The following is a 16,408-nucleotide window of genomic DNA, read 5'->3' on the forward strand; positions in this document are numbered from 1 at the left end:
TATACAGGCTATGCACTAATTACACAAAAAGAGGCTCTTTTTTGTTTCGAATGTCACATGTCAAATAAGATGTTAATTTTCCAGACATAAAAGCAATTTTGATTACAGGCAAGTAAAAAAACCTAACAGTCTGCCTACCAAACTTTTTTTTATATATATTTTTTTCCCTTCTCCTTTGTTATAGCCAGGAAAATGCTTTTAAAATATGAAGAAATAATAAAAAGAGGAAACAATTGAATATTTTAGGGATCAATCCTTTATTGTTTCAAAACTCTATCCTTTACAATACAGTCAGTTATTGTTACATGTGATTTTATGGGTAATATACAATGTCTCCCGATAATGAAACACAGTCACAATGTTTTCCTCTCTACATATCCATATTCTATGATAATGAGAAGTTTGTGCTGATATATTTACTTAGTTCTGACAGCTCAATTAACTTCCCTTTTCAAATTAACAAAAGCATTGTTTTTCAAAGTGCATTTCAAGGATTGCAAAGATGACTGCTTCCTTCAGTCAGTCACGCAGTCATAATGTACATGTCAGTAATGACAGAGCGCCATACTGATTGTGAGTAACATACAGCATTAACTACATTTCCAACTACGACATTTATCTGTTAGGTAAATCAAAGAAAATATTTCAACATGCATGCTATGAACATTCCTCCATTAACATTAATTATAAATGTATATTTTTTATTTAATTATGTTGATAATGACAGTATTTTCCACAAGCGGACAAATGCAGAGAATGAGAACTAATATTTAACATCCAAATTTTGTTCAATTTCACACACAAGTCAGAGGGCATAATGCCACAGTGTACAAGGCAATGCCCTAATTAGGTTAATAGCATTTGGTCCACGATAAAATAAAATCTGGATTTAAAATAATAATAAGAAAAAAAAAAAAAAAAAAACATGATAGCATATGTTTCAGATATTTAAACTGAAACACAAAAAATTATGTTGCAAGACGATCTTCAATTTGTCTTTTGCTGTTAATGTTATCAATTATGATGTTTTCGTTCAAAAATTAAAATAAATATACATTTTAGCTCGTTACTTGGCTATTAGACTTTTCTATTCCATGGAACAGCTTTCACTCTGTAGAACTTGGTTCCTAAAGGAACTTTGAATCTGTTCTGGGCCTGAAGGAGAAAAACACAGTTTTGTGAGAAACAAAGAAAGTTCTTTTAATGCTGTAACAGCATAACAAACATGTCTCAAGATTTAAAAGAAATATTATTAAAATTAGAGATCAGAGAGGATTTACTTGGTGACAAATTTCTGTTATTTTTGTGCTAGAAATCTTTGATCCCTACTGATGGAAAATCAGTCAGTTAGAAAAGAAAAACTAAGACAAAGGTCTACCTTGTCAGAAAAACTGAACAATGTTTGTTATGCTAACGACAATAATGTACCTAGTTGCTAAAAACAAAAACATGCTGAAAAAGACACTCTCACACACACCATGTGATATTGCCTCTACCCCAGAGATAAATAATCAATGACTGATCTTCTTAAGAAACAAGTTAATTAATCATTTTAACATTCTAACACAAATCAGTAAATCACATATTTTCTTCTAATTAAATATTAAGTTGGACACAGCTGTTATTTGTTTTGAAAATTTTCTTATAGTGTGAAAAAGATCTTCAAACTAGATTTCTAGTGAAGTTTTATTTAAAAAGTATATGTCCCATACATGTGGTTCTGTATTTTGTCAACTTTTAACTATGCACAAAGGCTTTTTAATTGCTGGCTGATAAACAAGTGTTTTCTTTTCCCCAAAATATTTTTTGACAACTAACTTTTAATTTAGTTAGAAAGTAAAAGCATTTCAGTCTTGTTTATTGTCTCTACAGAAATATCAGCTATTCAGGATATCTTACACTTAATACAAGAACAAGACAGATATTAAAAGTTCAAAGCACCTTCTTTGCCTGACAATATTCCTTCTCCATCACTTTTCCAAGCACCCATGGCCGTCTTGAGGTCCCTGATGCTTAATACAGAAAAAAAGTTAAACAATGAACATGTAGGAAACTGGCTACACATGGGTAAGCAGTAAGAATACGTTATGATTTGTGGCCAGTGACGCTTATGATGGCATATGAATTCTAAAATAGAAATTACTGTTTATGGGTGTTTGGCTTACTATAATGGTAAATTATATTTAAAAACACGATACTAAAGTTACAGGTTTACCAGTGATTTTAGTAGGCTGTAATAGGAGCTGACCTGGTTTAAGGTCCAGTGCAGTGAGAGACTCTGAGTGCAGGAAGTAGAGGGTGGGACCAACTGTGAACAGCACGTAGTTGTCATGCCTTTCATCCAGGATGATTAGAACCAAATCGCCGACCTGGAAACTGAAACACAAAAAGATGGACCATGAGACAAAGAGATGATCTCCCAGACTTCAGTAAAGTGCAAACAACACTGTTATGGTAATTATACAATAATATGTGTAATTATCCTGAATGTAATCAGGGTCGGTTTTAGCCAATATTAAAACTGTTAAAAGTCACAGTGGTAAGGACATGCTAATGCCATGTGGTATTTTATTAGCGTTCACTTACTCTCTGATGGCAATTTTGTCTGAATGCCGTGATGACACGGAGGACATGCTTTGAGACATCTGCAAAGAAACAGATGAGACCAACAATTATCATATTGCATTAATTTAATGACAGCGACAACTTGGACTAGACGTGACAGAAAAGGAGATCGCCTTTATTCAAACAAAATGCATTAAATTAGCTTGATCATTAGCATCGTTACTTTTCGGCTGCTACTTTTTGCTTATGACTTTTGAAAATACACTAAGTATTTTAACATAAAATCTAAGATTAGCAAAATATATATTTAGTCTTTATGCTATTTATTTATTTAAAATTACATAAAGTCAGTTTGCACTATATTGTGTGACACTATTCTAAATGTCTTTTGAGCCTTTGCCTGGATTTATTCTTTGATGCTACTGCCACCTAGTGGAAAGGACATTATATTTCTTAAACCAAGGGTCTTTCCTATGTACATACAACAATTCTAGACAAATTTTATTTAAAATCTAAAATATCTGCACCAGTTGAAGCAGTATATTTTTACTTTTAAATATTTGTCAGAAAAAAAGCATATTCTTATTTGTCCTATTTTTCTATTTTCATTTGACATACTTCTCCAGACCTGCACAAGTTGTGTGAAAGAAATAATTATGTTACAAGACACTCGACTAACCAGTCGCTGGCTGAGGCGCTTGTTTTCTTCTTCCTTCATGTGCAAAGTCTGCAACATTTAAGAAATTAATTAAACACACTGAAACAAATAAAAAAACAGATTTCAACATGTTTAAAAGAAGGAAAAAACATGCATATTTACCCTCTCAAGTAACATTATCCGCTGTTTCTCTTCTGACATCACGGTGTCACTATGGGAAAAATGTAAGATGGTAATTGTATGAATAACATTGGAGGAAAAACTGATATTTGGCATCATATTTTTATCTTGTGCCTAGTTATTGCTAATAAAAACAAAACAAAAACTTGCACTGTCACATCCTGCCCTACCTTCTGTCTGCTTTCAAATGTGTCTCTGTCCATCCATGTCTGGTTCATTTACTCTTGGAATCCTTCAGCAATGCAATGCTTTCTAAGGATGTGGCTAATTTAGCTGAAATCCCAACCAAACTAAAGCTTGGTGTAAACAAAACTTTTGTCGGACCTAGGTTGTTTGTTTTTTTTCGAGCTTACGACTGTCAAAGGAAATACAAAATCACTAAGCAGGTGAAATCAAAATCTTCCAAAATCTTACACTTCTTATGAGTGTATGTCTACAAGAAAATATTTCACATCCAAAGCCCAAATTCAGCTGAAACTACAATCTAAATAACTTGATTCTACATCGGAACATTCATGCCTGTAAACACCAAAGTGAACAATAATCTTGACTTTTATACAAAAGTTTTCTCTGGTAGTCTTATTTAAACCATGGTTTTAGAGATACACCACACCTTTCCCATATATCTTGAGAAATAATTAAATGTGTTTAAAGGGGTTTGCATCATAATATACGCATGTCAACGTGTACCCTTAATTTGATTTCCTGCAAAAACAAGGCAGTAAACCTCAAACTGTTCTTTTAGCAATGTCTTCAGTCTTATATTTTAAATAATAGTTTTATTAAAGAATAAGTGCTTACTCAGAAGCCACCATGCTGGCTTCCACAGCTGACTCGACGTGCTCGTCATCTCTGAAGGCCGTTACGGAGGCCAGTCGGTCCGTTTCAGCCGAGGTCTCAGGAGAGCAAGCCCCCGTAACAGGCAGAGCCCTCGCTGCTGCTCCAGCTTCTGAGAGATCTTGAGCCGAGTTCGAGGGGAAGAAGGCTGAGGAGACCAGAGCAGAGTTGCGCAGACGGTTCAGCTCTTCCTCCAATTGCTTTTTCTCCTGCATCACACTCGCTCGGTCCTCAGACAGCGTTTCTATCAGACCTGCATTACAGAAACAAAGACAAACAAAAGAAACCCCATAAATTGAAACTTTATTTGTCAAGATGTGTCTTTTATGTGATTGTTTTACTTATTTTGCTGTCTTTATATGAGGTTTTTTCAGCAGTTTGTTCAGTTTTGCTGTTTTAAAAGTGCTTATAAATAAAGCTGGCTTGGCTAAACTAGAGTAGCAGAATAATCTTAAATGTTTCAATACTATTTCTGCTATTAAAACTAAGTTACCGAAGTACACAAATAACACACTTCCCAATTCCAGCCATATGTAAAGCACAGTACTCACCTTTGTCTTTTTCCTGCTGCTGGGTAACTTTTTGTAACTTCTCCGAAAGGTCGTTGATAATCTGCTCTTTCTTCAACTTCTCTCTTGTTAGAACAGTGTTGAAGTTCGTCTTGAATGTAGAAGAAACAAACATTTTGAATTTTCAAACAATATTTAAAAAATAGAATACATTTGAGCTTGCATCATGACATTTGGCTGCTGAGTTTAAGGCTATCTACCATCTTGCTCCTCTGATGGGTCTGCTTTAGTAAGATGCTAACCACTGTCATAATTTTGCTTTTGCTTTAAAGATTAAGGGGGGATAGTTTGTCCCACACATGTTGTGACGTTGCCTCTGCCGCCAATCTAACTAAAGGAAAACTATTTTAAAATTGTTTACTTTTCTTCCCATGGTTCTTGAAAAGAAATTGAAGTTAAAGCTTAAAAAAAAAAAAGAAACAGAAAATTGAAAGACAGCCACAAACCGGTCTGTTTCTAACAACTGCTCAAAATATGTCAACCACGAGGCTTTTAATGCCCATTTCCAGTTTACATACAAACCTGCTGCTCTGCAATCAGTGATGTTTTGAGGTTCTGTATCTCTTCATTCTTCTTCTTCTCCAAGAGCTCAATCTGGGCCTGCAGAGAGGCCCTCTCCTGCTGCAGGCGCTCCTGTAAGGCTGAGTCTAGGGACAGAGGTGCTCCAGCATCTGCATGGCCCTCAGCATGCAGCGACAAGCCTTCATCGCTGAAAGAGAGGCACATTCATTCCTTGTTGAAAAAAAACCTGCATTTCTACAATGGTAAATGCATAAAAGACTTTCTTTTTTTTTTCAAAATTGCAGCAAAGTTAATTTACTTTAAATGCTCAAGTTTTACATTTAAGTAAATAGCTGCAGTTTTATTATATAATAGGCATGGGTCAGGTCAGTCACTGGTATATCAGTAAAACAAGTTCTTTTTCAGCAGAAAAAACTTTTAGTAAGCTTTCAGGGTGTCATTGTGACAGTTTTCGCATATTACTAGGCACTGCCCATCAGCTGACTGAAAAGAGGCTATTACACCTTTCACTTTCCGACAAAAAAAAGTGAATTCAGCTTTCTGCTCTTCAAAAACTAAAGGAGATGCCACTCATCCCTCCCAACATTCTAAAAATACACAAATTGTGAATGGCATGTAAGAAAGGGGAACCTCAGCAAGTTTTCAAGTAATCTGACAATTGACTAGCAATCTGGTATGTTCTATGCACAGTCACACTGTAGTATTTTTACTCAGGATTATACTCACATTGGCCCATGTCTGTTATACAAGTTCGATTGTGTTTGATCATTAAGATCCGGCTTTTACCTTTTACTTGACTGTTTCTCATGAAGCTCATTCTCAAGTTGCCTAATCTTTTCTAAAAGTCTTCTCTCCATCTCCTCCTTCTGCTGCTCTAACTCCTTAAAAGCATTTGCTGCTACGACGTTCGAGGCTTCCTGCTCCTGAGCTGCACGTCTTTCCTGCTCTAGGTTTTTAGAGAGCAGATCATGTTCTGCCTGCAAATTGTTGATAACTGTCCTCAACTGCTGCTCCCGATCCTGGAAACTCCTAAACTGCTTTTCTTCGTCTTCAGCCAGAGCCGCCCGCTGCTGATCCAACTCTTCTCTAAGCCTCTGCTGCTGCTCCGCGTGGTTTCTCTCCACATCCTGGGAGTGCTGCTGCAGGGCGGAGATTTTGCCGTGCAACAGGATCGTCTGCTCCTCTTGCCGGTCCACCAGCTCCGAGATGCAGTGGTCCTTTTCGATCCTCATGAGAGTCCTCAGCTCTGCCAGATCCACTTCATACTCCTCGTTCTTAGCTTGAAGCTGCCTCTTGAGATCCATCAGCTCATCTTTAAGGACTTTGGTGTCTGCCTCCACTTGGGTCTTTACAGCTTCCGCCTGCTGCATCTTAGCTTCTTCAAATAAGATTCTCACCTCCTCCATCTCGGACTCTTTGAGGGCCAGGTCTACCTCTAGTCTACAGCGGAGTTCTGTGAGCTCCGTAAGCCGAGCTTCCATTTCTTTAATGTGAACATCCTTCTCTTTAATAGCGGTATCGTGGTGATCTGCTGCCTTGGTTAGCTTTGTACTATTTTCAACAGCAAGATGTTCCAGAGCCTCCTTGTTGTTCTTATTCAGACTATCCAGATCCTTTTGGTGTTCCTGCTTCAGTTTTTCCTCCAACTCCTTTAAATGGCACTGAGAAACCACCTCGAGCTCCTGTCGGATCTTCTGCTGACTGCGTTCGATCTCAAAATGTAGGTTTTCAAGCTGACTGCTCAAAGAGTCTTTTGAAGTTTGGAGCGCCTTGATTTCTTCTGTTTGATCACAGTTGATCTGCTCAAGATTTTTTATCTTTTCAGCAAAGTTTCTCTCTTTTTCCACCCATCGCTCTTTCTCATTCTCCAGCTGGGTAAGTTCTTTCTCTTTGCGCTCCATGAGCCCCTCCAGCTCTAGCATCGCTCGTTGGACATCTCTGACAATATTCTGGTTTACTTGATTTTCTTCCGTCAACGCCTGAACCTGCTTCTCCAGCTCCTGCCGAGCGCTGAGAAGCTCTCCTTCATGCTGCTCGTTCAACTCCATTTTGTGACACTGGTAGATTTTGTTCACAGTACTGCGCACTTCCATGGTTATGCTGCGCAGAGCTAACCCAAAGTCCTGCTGTTCCTTCAAGACAAAACCTCTTAAGTAATAGAGGTCAGCCTTCACTCTCCTTAGGTTGGAGTGGGACTCTTCTGCAGCACATCTGTATTTCTCCAGAACTTCCTTGAGGTCGGCAATCCTTGAGTTTTCCTTCTCCAGCGTTGTGGTGTCCTGCATCCGCTTGTTGTCGATGGCGTTAATGACTGAGGAGTAGAGCGACTCCACCATCATTTCGGGGCTAGTGGGGTCACTGATGGGGTTCGGGGAGGTCAGGTTCTCCTCGATCACAAACTCGTTGACAGCAGACATGAAGTCAGATTCGGGGCTTTCGGCGAGAGAATCCAAGTCCAGGGATCCCTGCTGCAGGACAGGGTCCATGTTCGGGTGGCCGATGGTTTCGAAGTCAAATGTTTGTGCATCGATGCTGTCTGGGGACAGATCCTCTAAAGGAGCTGGGACGGGTACAAGCAGGGGCTGACAGCTGGATCCCTGAAGGCTAAGACAGAGAGGCATTTTGGAGAGCACCGGCGTGGTGGTCCCATTCTTGCCCTCAGACTGCGGAGTTTGTGCCGTTGATCTTTGGGCGCTCTGACTATAGGATGTCTGGAAAGACAGAACAGATGGAGACGATGCAGTCTGAGTTGAGCCAACATTTACTTTACATGAATCAAATAGAAAAGACGAACACACTTTAACTTTAAAGCAATTAAGAAAAGAAATGCAGAAAAAATTGCTGTTGATTGAAACTGGACAATTTTTAGATGGGTAGATTGGAAATTTAAAAATGTATTTTTTTCCCAGTCAGTGAAGGGGTCATACCTTACAGCTGAAAGGTAATCATTCTGTCTTTGTTTTAAATTAGCAAAATTTAGTTTTATTGATTGATCTCTCAAAAATATAGCACATAGTGGCTTCTGCTCATTTAAGTGATTAGTGAGTTCTCAAAGCAGGAAGGAAAGAGAAAAATATGACTGTTGTTCTTAAATTATAGCAAAAGGAAACAAAAAACAGAATTCATAATAGGAAATCAGCTTTAATTTCTGAAAGATGTATTTCTAGTTCCAAGGCTAAAACTGATTTAAAAAAAGACATTACTCTTTGTTCACTCAGCAGGTCTGTGATAGTTTGAGACATTTCGTCCACGCTCTGTGCGGCTCGGACCAGCTTATGAAGTGTCTCTACATGGCGATTTAGGGGCTCAAAGTCACACATGGCGGGAATCCTGCAGAAAAAAACAAACAAACAAACAAACAAAAACATCATTTCAGCTCCGCTACAAGATTTCTGAGACAGGTTAGTTTACAGCAGGAACGGTTGAGTGTCTGCTGACGGTGACTTACATTAGGAAAGGCTGCACCTCAACAGGACAACACGATTTCAAGTACTGCAGGTCATCAAGTGAGATATCTGGAAGTTCATCATCAAACTTTCTGGGTTTCCGCGTCTGTAACAATGAAACGGTAGTAATGGTAACCAAAAACCTCACCCTGAAAATACAGTGAATACTATTGGAGAAAAAAAAATATTCTGCACAAGAAACCTACACAAAATGAAGTTGGAGGCCAAGACTCAAGTCCTCTAAACAATCGATTTCGGAGAAAAGACTTCCCTTAAAGTCAAAAAGAACATCAGCATGTTAGCACAACTTCAGAGGTAACATGTATTCATCAATGGAGGACTTTAAAAGCACTTACTGAAGAGTTTTCCAAAGGATTCCCTTTTGAACTTTTCTGCCTCATACAGTCGCTTCCCGTCCTTAACAAGAGCATTGGCCCACTGACAAAATCAAGAAATATTAAAGGCTTTTTTATGAGTCACACAGCCTGGTCTACATAGTTGTATAGACATGTTAAAGAAAACCCTTTTTTAAACATAAATTGATCTTTGACCCTTTTTTTTGTTAAGAGAACCACAAAACACCAGGTTCCAATAAAAACACTCTTAATTCTATAAAACTTGCTAAAGCTAAAAGTCTCACATAAAATTAATGAATTGCAAATAAAACATATACAATAGCAATTGTTGCATCAGGGTTAATTTATATTTATGCAACAAATGTCAAAAATTTAATGCATTAAAATACGGGAATATAAAAACAAGACTGTGTCTGATAGTGGCAAATAATGTCAACAAGCGGTGGCTGATATTACCATAACAATAATAGGCACTGACCTCTCTGTAGTGTCGCATAAACATTTTTCTCCTCACAACTTCCACCACTGCCAAGCAGTACATCTGGGGCACCGTACTGAGGGCGTCCACCACCCTCACTCTCTCTATTAGCTCTGTCAGGAGCCGAAGAAGAGCCTGAAGCTTCTCCCCATCCTGATCTGCGTGAAGCATCACGTAGCAGCACCATCTACAATCACAACCAAAACTCAAGCTACAGAAATGACTCTCTTGAGCATTTTTTTAACCACTAACTTCACATTCAACAAAAAGCATCACAGTTAAAGACATGGAAAAGGAAGCTGCACACAGTTTCTTCATATTAATCCTTTGAGGTTACATTTGAACCATTATTTCACAGGGTGGAAAGATTATACAACTAATTATTTCAATGAATTATAAAAACAATCTCTTGTATTTATTGTGGATTTTCTCAAATTAAGAAAAAGTTGAAATGGTAAAGGTTCAAATATGCATATTAACCCATGTAAATTTTGTAAAATATCATTTCAAGAGCTTAACCTTCACTGTATTCTTTTTGTAGCCATCAGTAAGCTTCATATATGTTTATGTTTGGCAACTGGACCTTATTTTTGGTAAAATTGGTAATTAAATTGGTTAATTCTCTGGGATGGAATATATTTAAATCCACAGATCTTACTATGGTATCTTTGAAAACCTTTCCAGAACCCTAATTTGCCATTATAAAATTACTTTTGACGTGTTTGGAGGCCTTATTAGAACAACCTATCTAACCTAAATTGCCACACTAAAATTAAAAAGATTGTTGTGAAGTTTTGGAAAAATCTCAAAAAAAGTCATGAACTTGAAACTGCATGAGGACCAGACATTTTCAAGCTCAACATTTGCAAATGGATGGTGACAGTGAGTGTGCAGAAACTTTTCAACCAGAACTGTATCACAAACATAATTGAGAAAAAAATATTTCCGTTTTTACTTGAGTCTGACTTGAAGGTTGTTTGCTAGCTCTTGTTTGGCAGTGGTGCACTTCTTTTTGATGTCTAGCAGCTTCCTGTGGTTGTTCAGCATGATCATCAGCTGGTTGGTGTGACTCAGACACAGATCAGGCAAGACGGATGTATCCTTTAGGTTTTCAGCTCGTTTCTGATTGGCCAAAAACCCCTGGCAGCAAAAGAGTGTAAAGTACAATTAATAAAACAGACTTAACAAGTAAAAAGAAAATCCTTAACAGGAAGTTTTTTGTTACTACCTGAGCAAGTTCTTTCTGCTCATTCACCAGCTTCTTACAGCTTGCAATCATTTGGTCTAGAGCGTACAGCCTGTCTTCAAGCCCTTTGATGGATTTCATGTTCTGATTATCTAGCTTTGCAATTGTGTCACGACAATCTGCCAGGAAAGGCTGGATGATCCGAGGGTCAAGCTGAAACAAACAACACACCCATAAATCCTGGTCTCCCCACTGAACTTACAAGTTAGTGTTTAGCAGTCTGTACCACAAATACTCACCCTGTTGATGGAGTCAAAGCATTTCCTGACAACCGATTCCACATCGTTAGGCCTGTCTTGCACGTTAATCCAGTCCAATAGTGTTACATTAAAAGAAGACTGGCAGGAGAGTTCTGGAGTGTCATCATCTAAAAGTGCAGCTCTCAAACCATCACTCTCAGTCATTTCGCTTGTCTCCTGATCTCCCTCTGGCTCACATGTGGCTGTCCCTGAAGCAGATAAGGACGCTGACGATTTAGAGGCCACCTGGGTTTGAGTAGCGCAGAGCACAGAGTCGGTGGATTTTTCTTCTTCTGTCTCATCTGAATCCTTCTCCGGGGTTGAACTGGACTTCTCGATGCTCTCTCTGTAACTGTGTCTTGTCAAACATTCGAGCAGAGGAATTCTGGCCATCACAGAAACTGAAGTCCCTAACCTGCAGGCATTACAACAAATGTCAACTGAAACTTTGTTTTCAATGAAACACTCATGTCTGTCAGGCATAATTTAAAAATGTTAGTAACCTGGCAGGTGATCTATTCACAGGTTTAAAACACATTTTAGTTTAGGTCAATTTTCTTTTTAAAGTAGAGAATATCTAATTTTTATACTTACTTTGAAAGTTTGATTTTAATTTCTTCCAAGTCCTGTTGATAATTTGTGTATGCGGTGTTGAACTTCATGAGTAACTTCTGATAAGACAAAGTGCAGTCCTCCAGATTAGCCATGATAGCTGCCCAGCCTTGATGTTGGAGATGCTCATCGTGAACCAAACGTTCACAGAACGAGCAAAGTTTTTTGGCAACTTCGAACATTTCCTAGAAAGATTTTTAAAAATTAGGCAACATCAGGGTAAGAGAGTGCAATTAAATAATGTCATACTAAACTTAAGGACACATAATTTTTATCATTCTTAATTTAAACAGATTTTTATAATGTTAGAAGTTATTTTACATCAATAGGTTGAACTGATAATGAAGTAGAAGCAGCGTGTCCCTTTTCATTTATCAGACCAGTACAGGTCTGTTTTGTGTTACACAGTGCAGACTGCTGCTGAACACCTGTCTGTCACTGCAGGGTCACCGAGACCACCGCTATTTGTCTGGCTCAAATGATAGCATCAGCTGATAACAATTACTTGCGGAGCTTCATGTAAACCCTACTGAGGCTGAAAATAGACAGTGTTTAAACATTTTCCATAAACATACGATATTGTCCATATAGTGAGCCTGAATACTAATATCTTGTAGCAGACACCGATTACATCAAACTTTTTTGTATGGACTCACTGTCCTTTGACTTGCTTGTTACTCTGTGGTTGACGTCAAACAGAGGCTCAAGTACACAAAATATACTGGCAAAATTATTTAATATTGCTGGTGTATAAAAAAAACTGCCTTGTAGTATCTTTGTGGTACATATGCGCTGAAATAAAGGGTTTAGACCTTTGTATTTTTGGAATATTTACAGCTTCACTGACCATCTTGTAAAAGAAAAGTCAAGGCTTTACAGGTGCCCTCAAATAGCCAAGTAATTATTTGTTTAATTAATCAAGTAATTTAATTTACTTTGTTGAAAAGGGACTATATGAACATTAATCGACATAAGTCAGTCTAAGTAGGTCAGGTTGCCATCAGCTGTAGCAAGTCCAAACCCTTGCCTTGTCAACATTAATGAATCTTTTATAAGTGCAGAAAAACCATCTGTGTAACATAGAATGGGATTAAGTAATGTTATTACTGGGCATGTTTTGCAATATTTACTAGCTCTAAATTATAATATGCCTTCCAAAAAGTCATGGTATTAAATTAAATACCTTTTGAAAATAACTTTTAAGCGGGTAGTAAACATACTTTTGTCAAGTGGTATTCTAATCTAAGAAACTAATAATTTGTTTTTATCAGCTGTAAATCAAAGATCATCAGAATGAACAAAAGTAAAGGCTTGAAAACATCAGTCTGTGCGTTATTACTCTATAAAATGTCTTTCACTTAGTGAGCTGAGTTGCTGAAATAAGTAAACTTTTCAAGAATATCTTTCAAGAATATCGTAATTTATTGAGGTGAACCTATAGGTGGCAGTCATGTAAATTTTGTAGCAGTAGCACATATGAGAAGTCCCAGAGTTGTTTTTCCTGCAAGGATTTTTTATGAAATTGGAAAAACTTGGCATATTGTTTCAAAATCAATAGATATTTTCCTAAAATTCAAAAACAAAAACAGAAAAAGGTGTAAATACATTTAAAAAGTACCAGAGCAAGTTGTGTTCGTGAGGCAACGGTGTGAAAGACAGCTGGCATCAGTAGCGACTCTTCCACCTTAACCTGAATCTCACTCTCAATGGAAAAGGTGGTTTTTGGGATGGTTGGATCCCGGTCGGATAAGATCATCTCTTTGTTGAACAGAAATATGGGGTTGGTTTCCTAGAAAAGCATAATAAAAACAGGCAATATCAAATGTTAGCCATAAAGTCTTCAAACATTTGAAGGAAACAAGTAAATTGCAGTTAGCATAAACTTACAGTGCCAGCACTGTAACTGCAGACCCGTCTGTCTGCAGCCATACATTCCCCCCCATTGACAACGAGGACCTGATGCTGGACTGCGATTTTGTATTTGGCTTGGATGGCATGTTTAAGCTCTAATACACTGAAACAGAGAAAGGAGTCGTTTGGGTCAAAAGAAGCAGGGAGCACTGGCCACGGTTTCTGAACATCATCTATCCCAGCTTCTTACGTTTGGACAGCAAGGTCAGTGTCAAAAGTCAATGTGCTTCCATTGTTGACCTGGAACACATACAGCTTCATGGTGAATCTCCCAGGGTTCTTCAACCTCGCCTTTCTCGTTCATTAGTCATGCACCACCGCCCTGCAAAATAAAAATAAACGTGAAAACAATAACTATTAAACTTTTTTTTTTTCAGTTGCCAATATCTTTTTGCATCCCATAATTTCCATCTACCAATGGTTGAAAGAAGGGAACATCTGGGTGTGAAGAGCCACAGGACAGGCTCTGTGCAAAAAGCAGAAGTTGCCTCATCAATTAGGTTAAATATCTACCGATTTTGCAAGAATAGCATTCAGCCATTAATTTCTCTATGATCGATCAAAAACATTAACAGGCGTGTGCAGAGCTATCAACTAGATGATTCTGCAGACTACAGAGTTAACAACTCTAAACCAAGATTTTACTTACACCAGCAATTACATCATAATGTGCGTCAATTCCAACATTTTTAGCAAACTGGCTAAAGATTAGATATTTTTAAAGAAGTATACAAAAACGTGAGTACATAATTGCTTAAAAATATACAATGGCGGGAGTGAAAACTGTTGATAAAAGAGGAAAGGTCACACCACCACATTAGCAGTATTTACAACAAACAGAATGCAGGTGGAGGCTGATATTTAATATAAAGAGAATGGCACATTTCCCCCAGATTCCCTTTAAAACCAATAGATGTATAAAAAAACATTTTTCTGAATTTGATCCATCGTTGTCTTCAACCAATGTAAAACAAAATACTTAAGATCTAAGACCTGATACAAGTGATGAATTTATAACTATCTTTTAATCGTCCACTTGTAGTTTATGATACATCTAAATGTGAGTAGATGTTTGAAATAAATTAAACTACAAGCAAGAGAAAGCAAAAAAAAAAGCAACTATTTAAGTTATGTTGTTAAGAGTGAGTCAACAGACCCTAAAAGGCATCAGAACAAAAGACAGAGGATTAAATAAAACATTAGAAAATAATAAGTCACAAAATGACAGTAGATGTGACATTTGAGCATCTTAAAAACATTTGTCTTCACGATTTATCAAAGTAAGTAACGACCAAAAAAAAAATCTGATACACAGAGGTTAAGGACACTCTCACAAAAAATATTTTCACAAGTACAGAATGGAAGTAAGTGGTATGTAGCAAAGAAGCAAAGTACCTACAGTTTTATATATAAAAAAATGTGTCAATAATGATTCTTGATCAGCATTCATCTGTGATAAGTACAAGGGGATAATTCCTCTTTAACTTAGTTTCTGCACAACTTTCATGTAATTCAAGCCAGGCTTGTGTTTATATGTTTAAGACTATAAACACAGGTGAGGTATTTTTAAATTTAAGAATGTCTAAAGACAGATGCTGGTTTATTTCTGTTACATTTTACTTAATGTTCAAAGAACCTTCACGTAAAAATGATGCAACAACTCCGCAATAATTCATTCATAAACAAGACAGCACAGTAACCTTTTATAGGCTACTGTACTTTATTAAATGTCTATGCCTCAAAATAAAGGGAAGCTTTATTTTAAGCCTCCCTTAATATAAAAATCACATTTTTAACTTTCAAAGTCTTTGTAATTGTTGGCTTTCTTAAAATAGTCTGAGCTGAGTCACGGTTAAACTACTGTTTACTGTCAAGCCTCAAGCCCCAATGATTACAAAATGTTGATCTCCTTAGAGACAAGCTGACAATCTCTCAAAAAAAAGATTAAACCAAAAACAAAGTTTTGGCTGACATTTAGGCAGCAATGGCAAAGAGTGTGTTGCTAATGAAACATAAATCTAAACATGCTGTTATAACAATGTTGTTACTGGCTTAAACGGTTTCGGTTTATAAACGATGGTTTGATAGTTCCCCCTCTCTCGGTGATTCCGTTCACGCTTTGTGTTTCTGTGGGCCGCTTTCAGTTTAAACTTATACTTGTGTAGATGTTTCTGAATAATCAACTCAGCTGTTCTTATCAACCTCACGGCCTCTGCTTTCTCATAAAGATGGTGCCAGAGAAGTAGCCACCAACAGCTGCTGTTAGCAGCTACACGGTCAATAATAACCTACTGTCTTTGCTAACTAGCTAATAGCTAACAGGACTGTGTGGCAGTAATGCCTTAATACCGACGAATCTAACAAACATATCTCATAAACAACTAAAGTCACTTTAATGTTTAAAAGTCAGGCCAACCACAAAAGCAACTTGAAAAACGATGTATTGCTTCTTACTTCACTTTGCTCGCATCTCTTCCTCTCTGTTGGTCTTCGCCAAGGCGAGGTGGCTAGCGAAATAGCTAGCACCAGAGCTAGCTGGCTAACCCGTATAAACTGAGCATACTTAGTGGTAGCTTGGTGAGCCACTTAGGTAATGTCAGCTTGACTAACCAAGACACCGACTGACAAACATAGTTAGCTATACAGATTACGCATATTCTTGTAGCTTTCTAATGGATTAAACTCCACCGGTCGCTGTTTATCTGAATTAGCTAACTACGCTAACACCCTTTCTCAGTAGGCTTGTTTTGTTGTTGTCATCTGGTGATGTGCGGTCCGTGAATGATTCG

General features: G+C 37.5%; 1 protein-coding gene across 1 annotated transcript; it reads right to left on the bottom strand.

The window, feature by feature from the left end:
- Positions 1 to 238: 238 nt before the first annotated feature.
- rb1cc1 (RB1-inducible coiled-coil 1) lies at positions 239 to 16,408 on the bottom strand. The gene is made up of 23 exons (XM_028020458.1): positions 16,074 to 16,408; positions 13,810 to 13,941; positions 13,596 to 13,722; positions 13,327 to 13,497; positions 11,691 to 11,893; positions 11,097 to 11,511; positions 10,840 to 11,010; positions 10,567 to 10,751; positions 9,612 to 9,798; positions 9,134 to 9,215; positions 8,984 to 9,048; positions 8,780 to 8,883; positions 8,535 to 8,661; positions 6,118 to 8,042; positions 5,332 to 5,518; positions 4,792 to 4,900; positions 4,205 to 4,493; positions 3,386 to 3,434; positions 3,245 to 3,292; positions 2,587 to 2,645; positions 2,249 to 2,376; positions 1,942 to 2,012; positions 239 to 1,155 (listed from the first exon to the last, which is right to left on the bottom strand). The coding sequence occupies exons 2-23, from the start codon at positions 13,878 to 13,880 to the stop codon at positions 1,078 to 1,080; spliced, it is 4,851 nt and encodes a 1,616-aa protein (XP_027876259.1). The 5' UTR covers positions 13,881 to 13,941; positions 16,074 to 16,408; the 3' UTR covers positions 239 to 1,077.

Source organism: Xiphophorus couchianus, chromosome 6 (assembly GCF_001444195.1).
Source record: "Xiphophorus couchianus chromosome 6, X_couchianus-1.0, whole genome shotgun sequence".
In the NCBI taxonomy this organism is placed as follows: domain Eukaryota; kingdom Metazoa; phylum Chordata; class Actinopteri; order Cyprinodontiformes; family Poeciliidae; genus Xiphophorus; species Xiphophorus couchianus.

Coding starts and splice junctions, on each gene's coding strand:
- rb1cc1 (XM_028020458.1), bottom strand. CDS start 13,880: ATGAAGCTGTATGTGTTCCAGGTCAACAATGGAAGCACATTGACTTTT. Junction 9,216..9,611: donor TTATGCGACACTACAGAGAG/GTCAGTGCCTAT, acceptor TGATTTTGTCAG/TGGGCCAATGCTCTTGTTAA. Junction 2,646..3,244: donor AGCGCCTCAGCCAGCGACTG/GTTAGTCGAGTG, acceptor GTTTCTTTGCAG/ATGTCTCAAAGCATGTCCTC.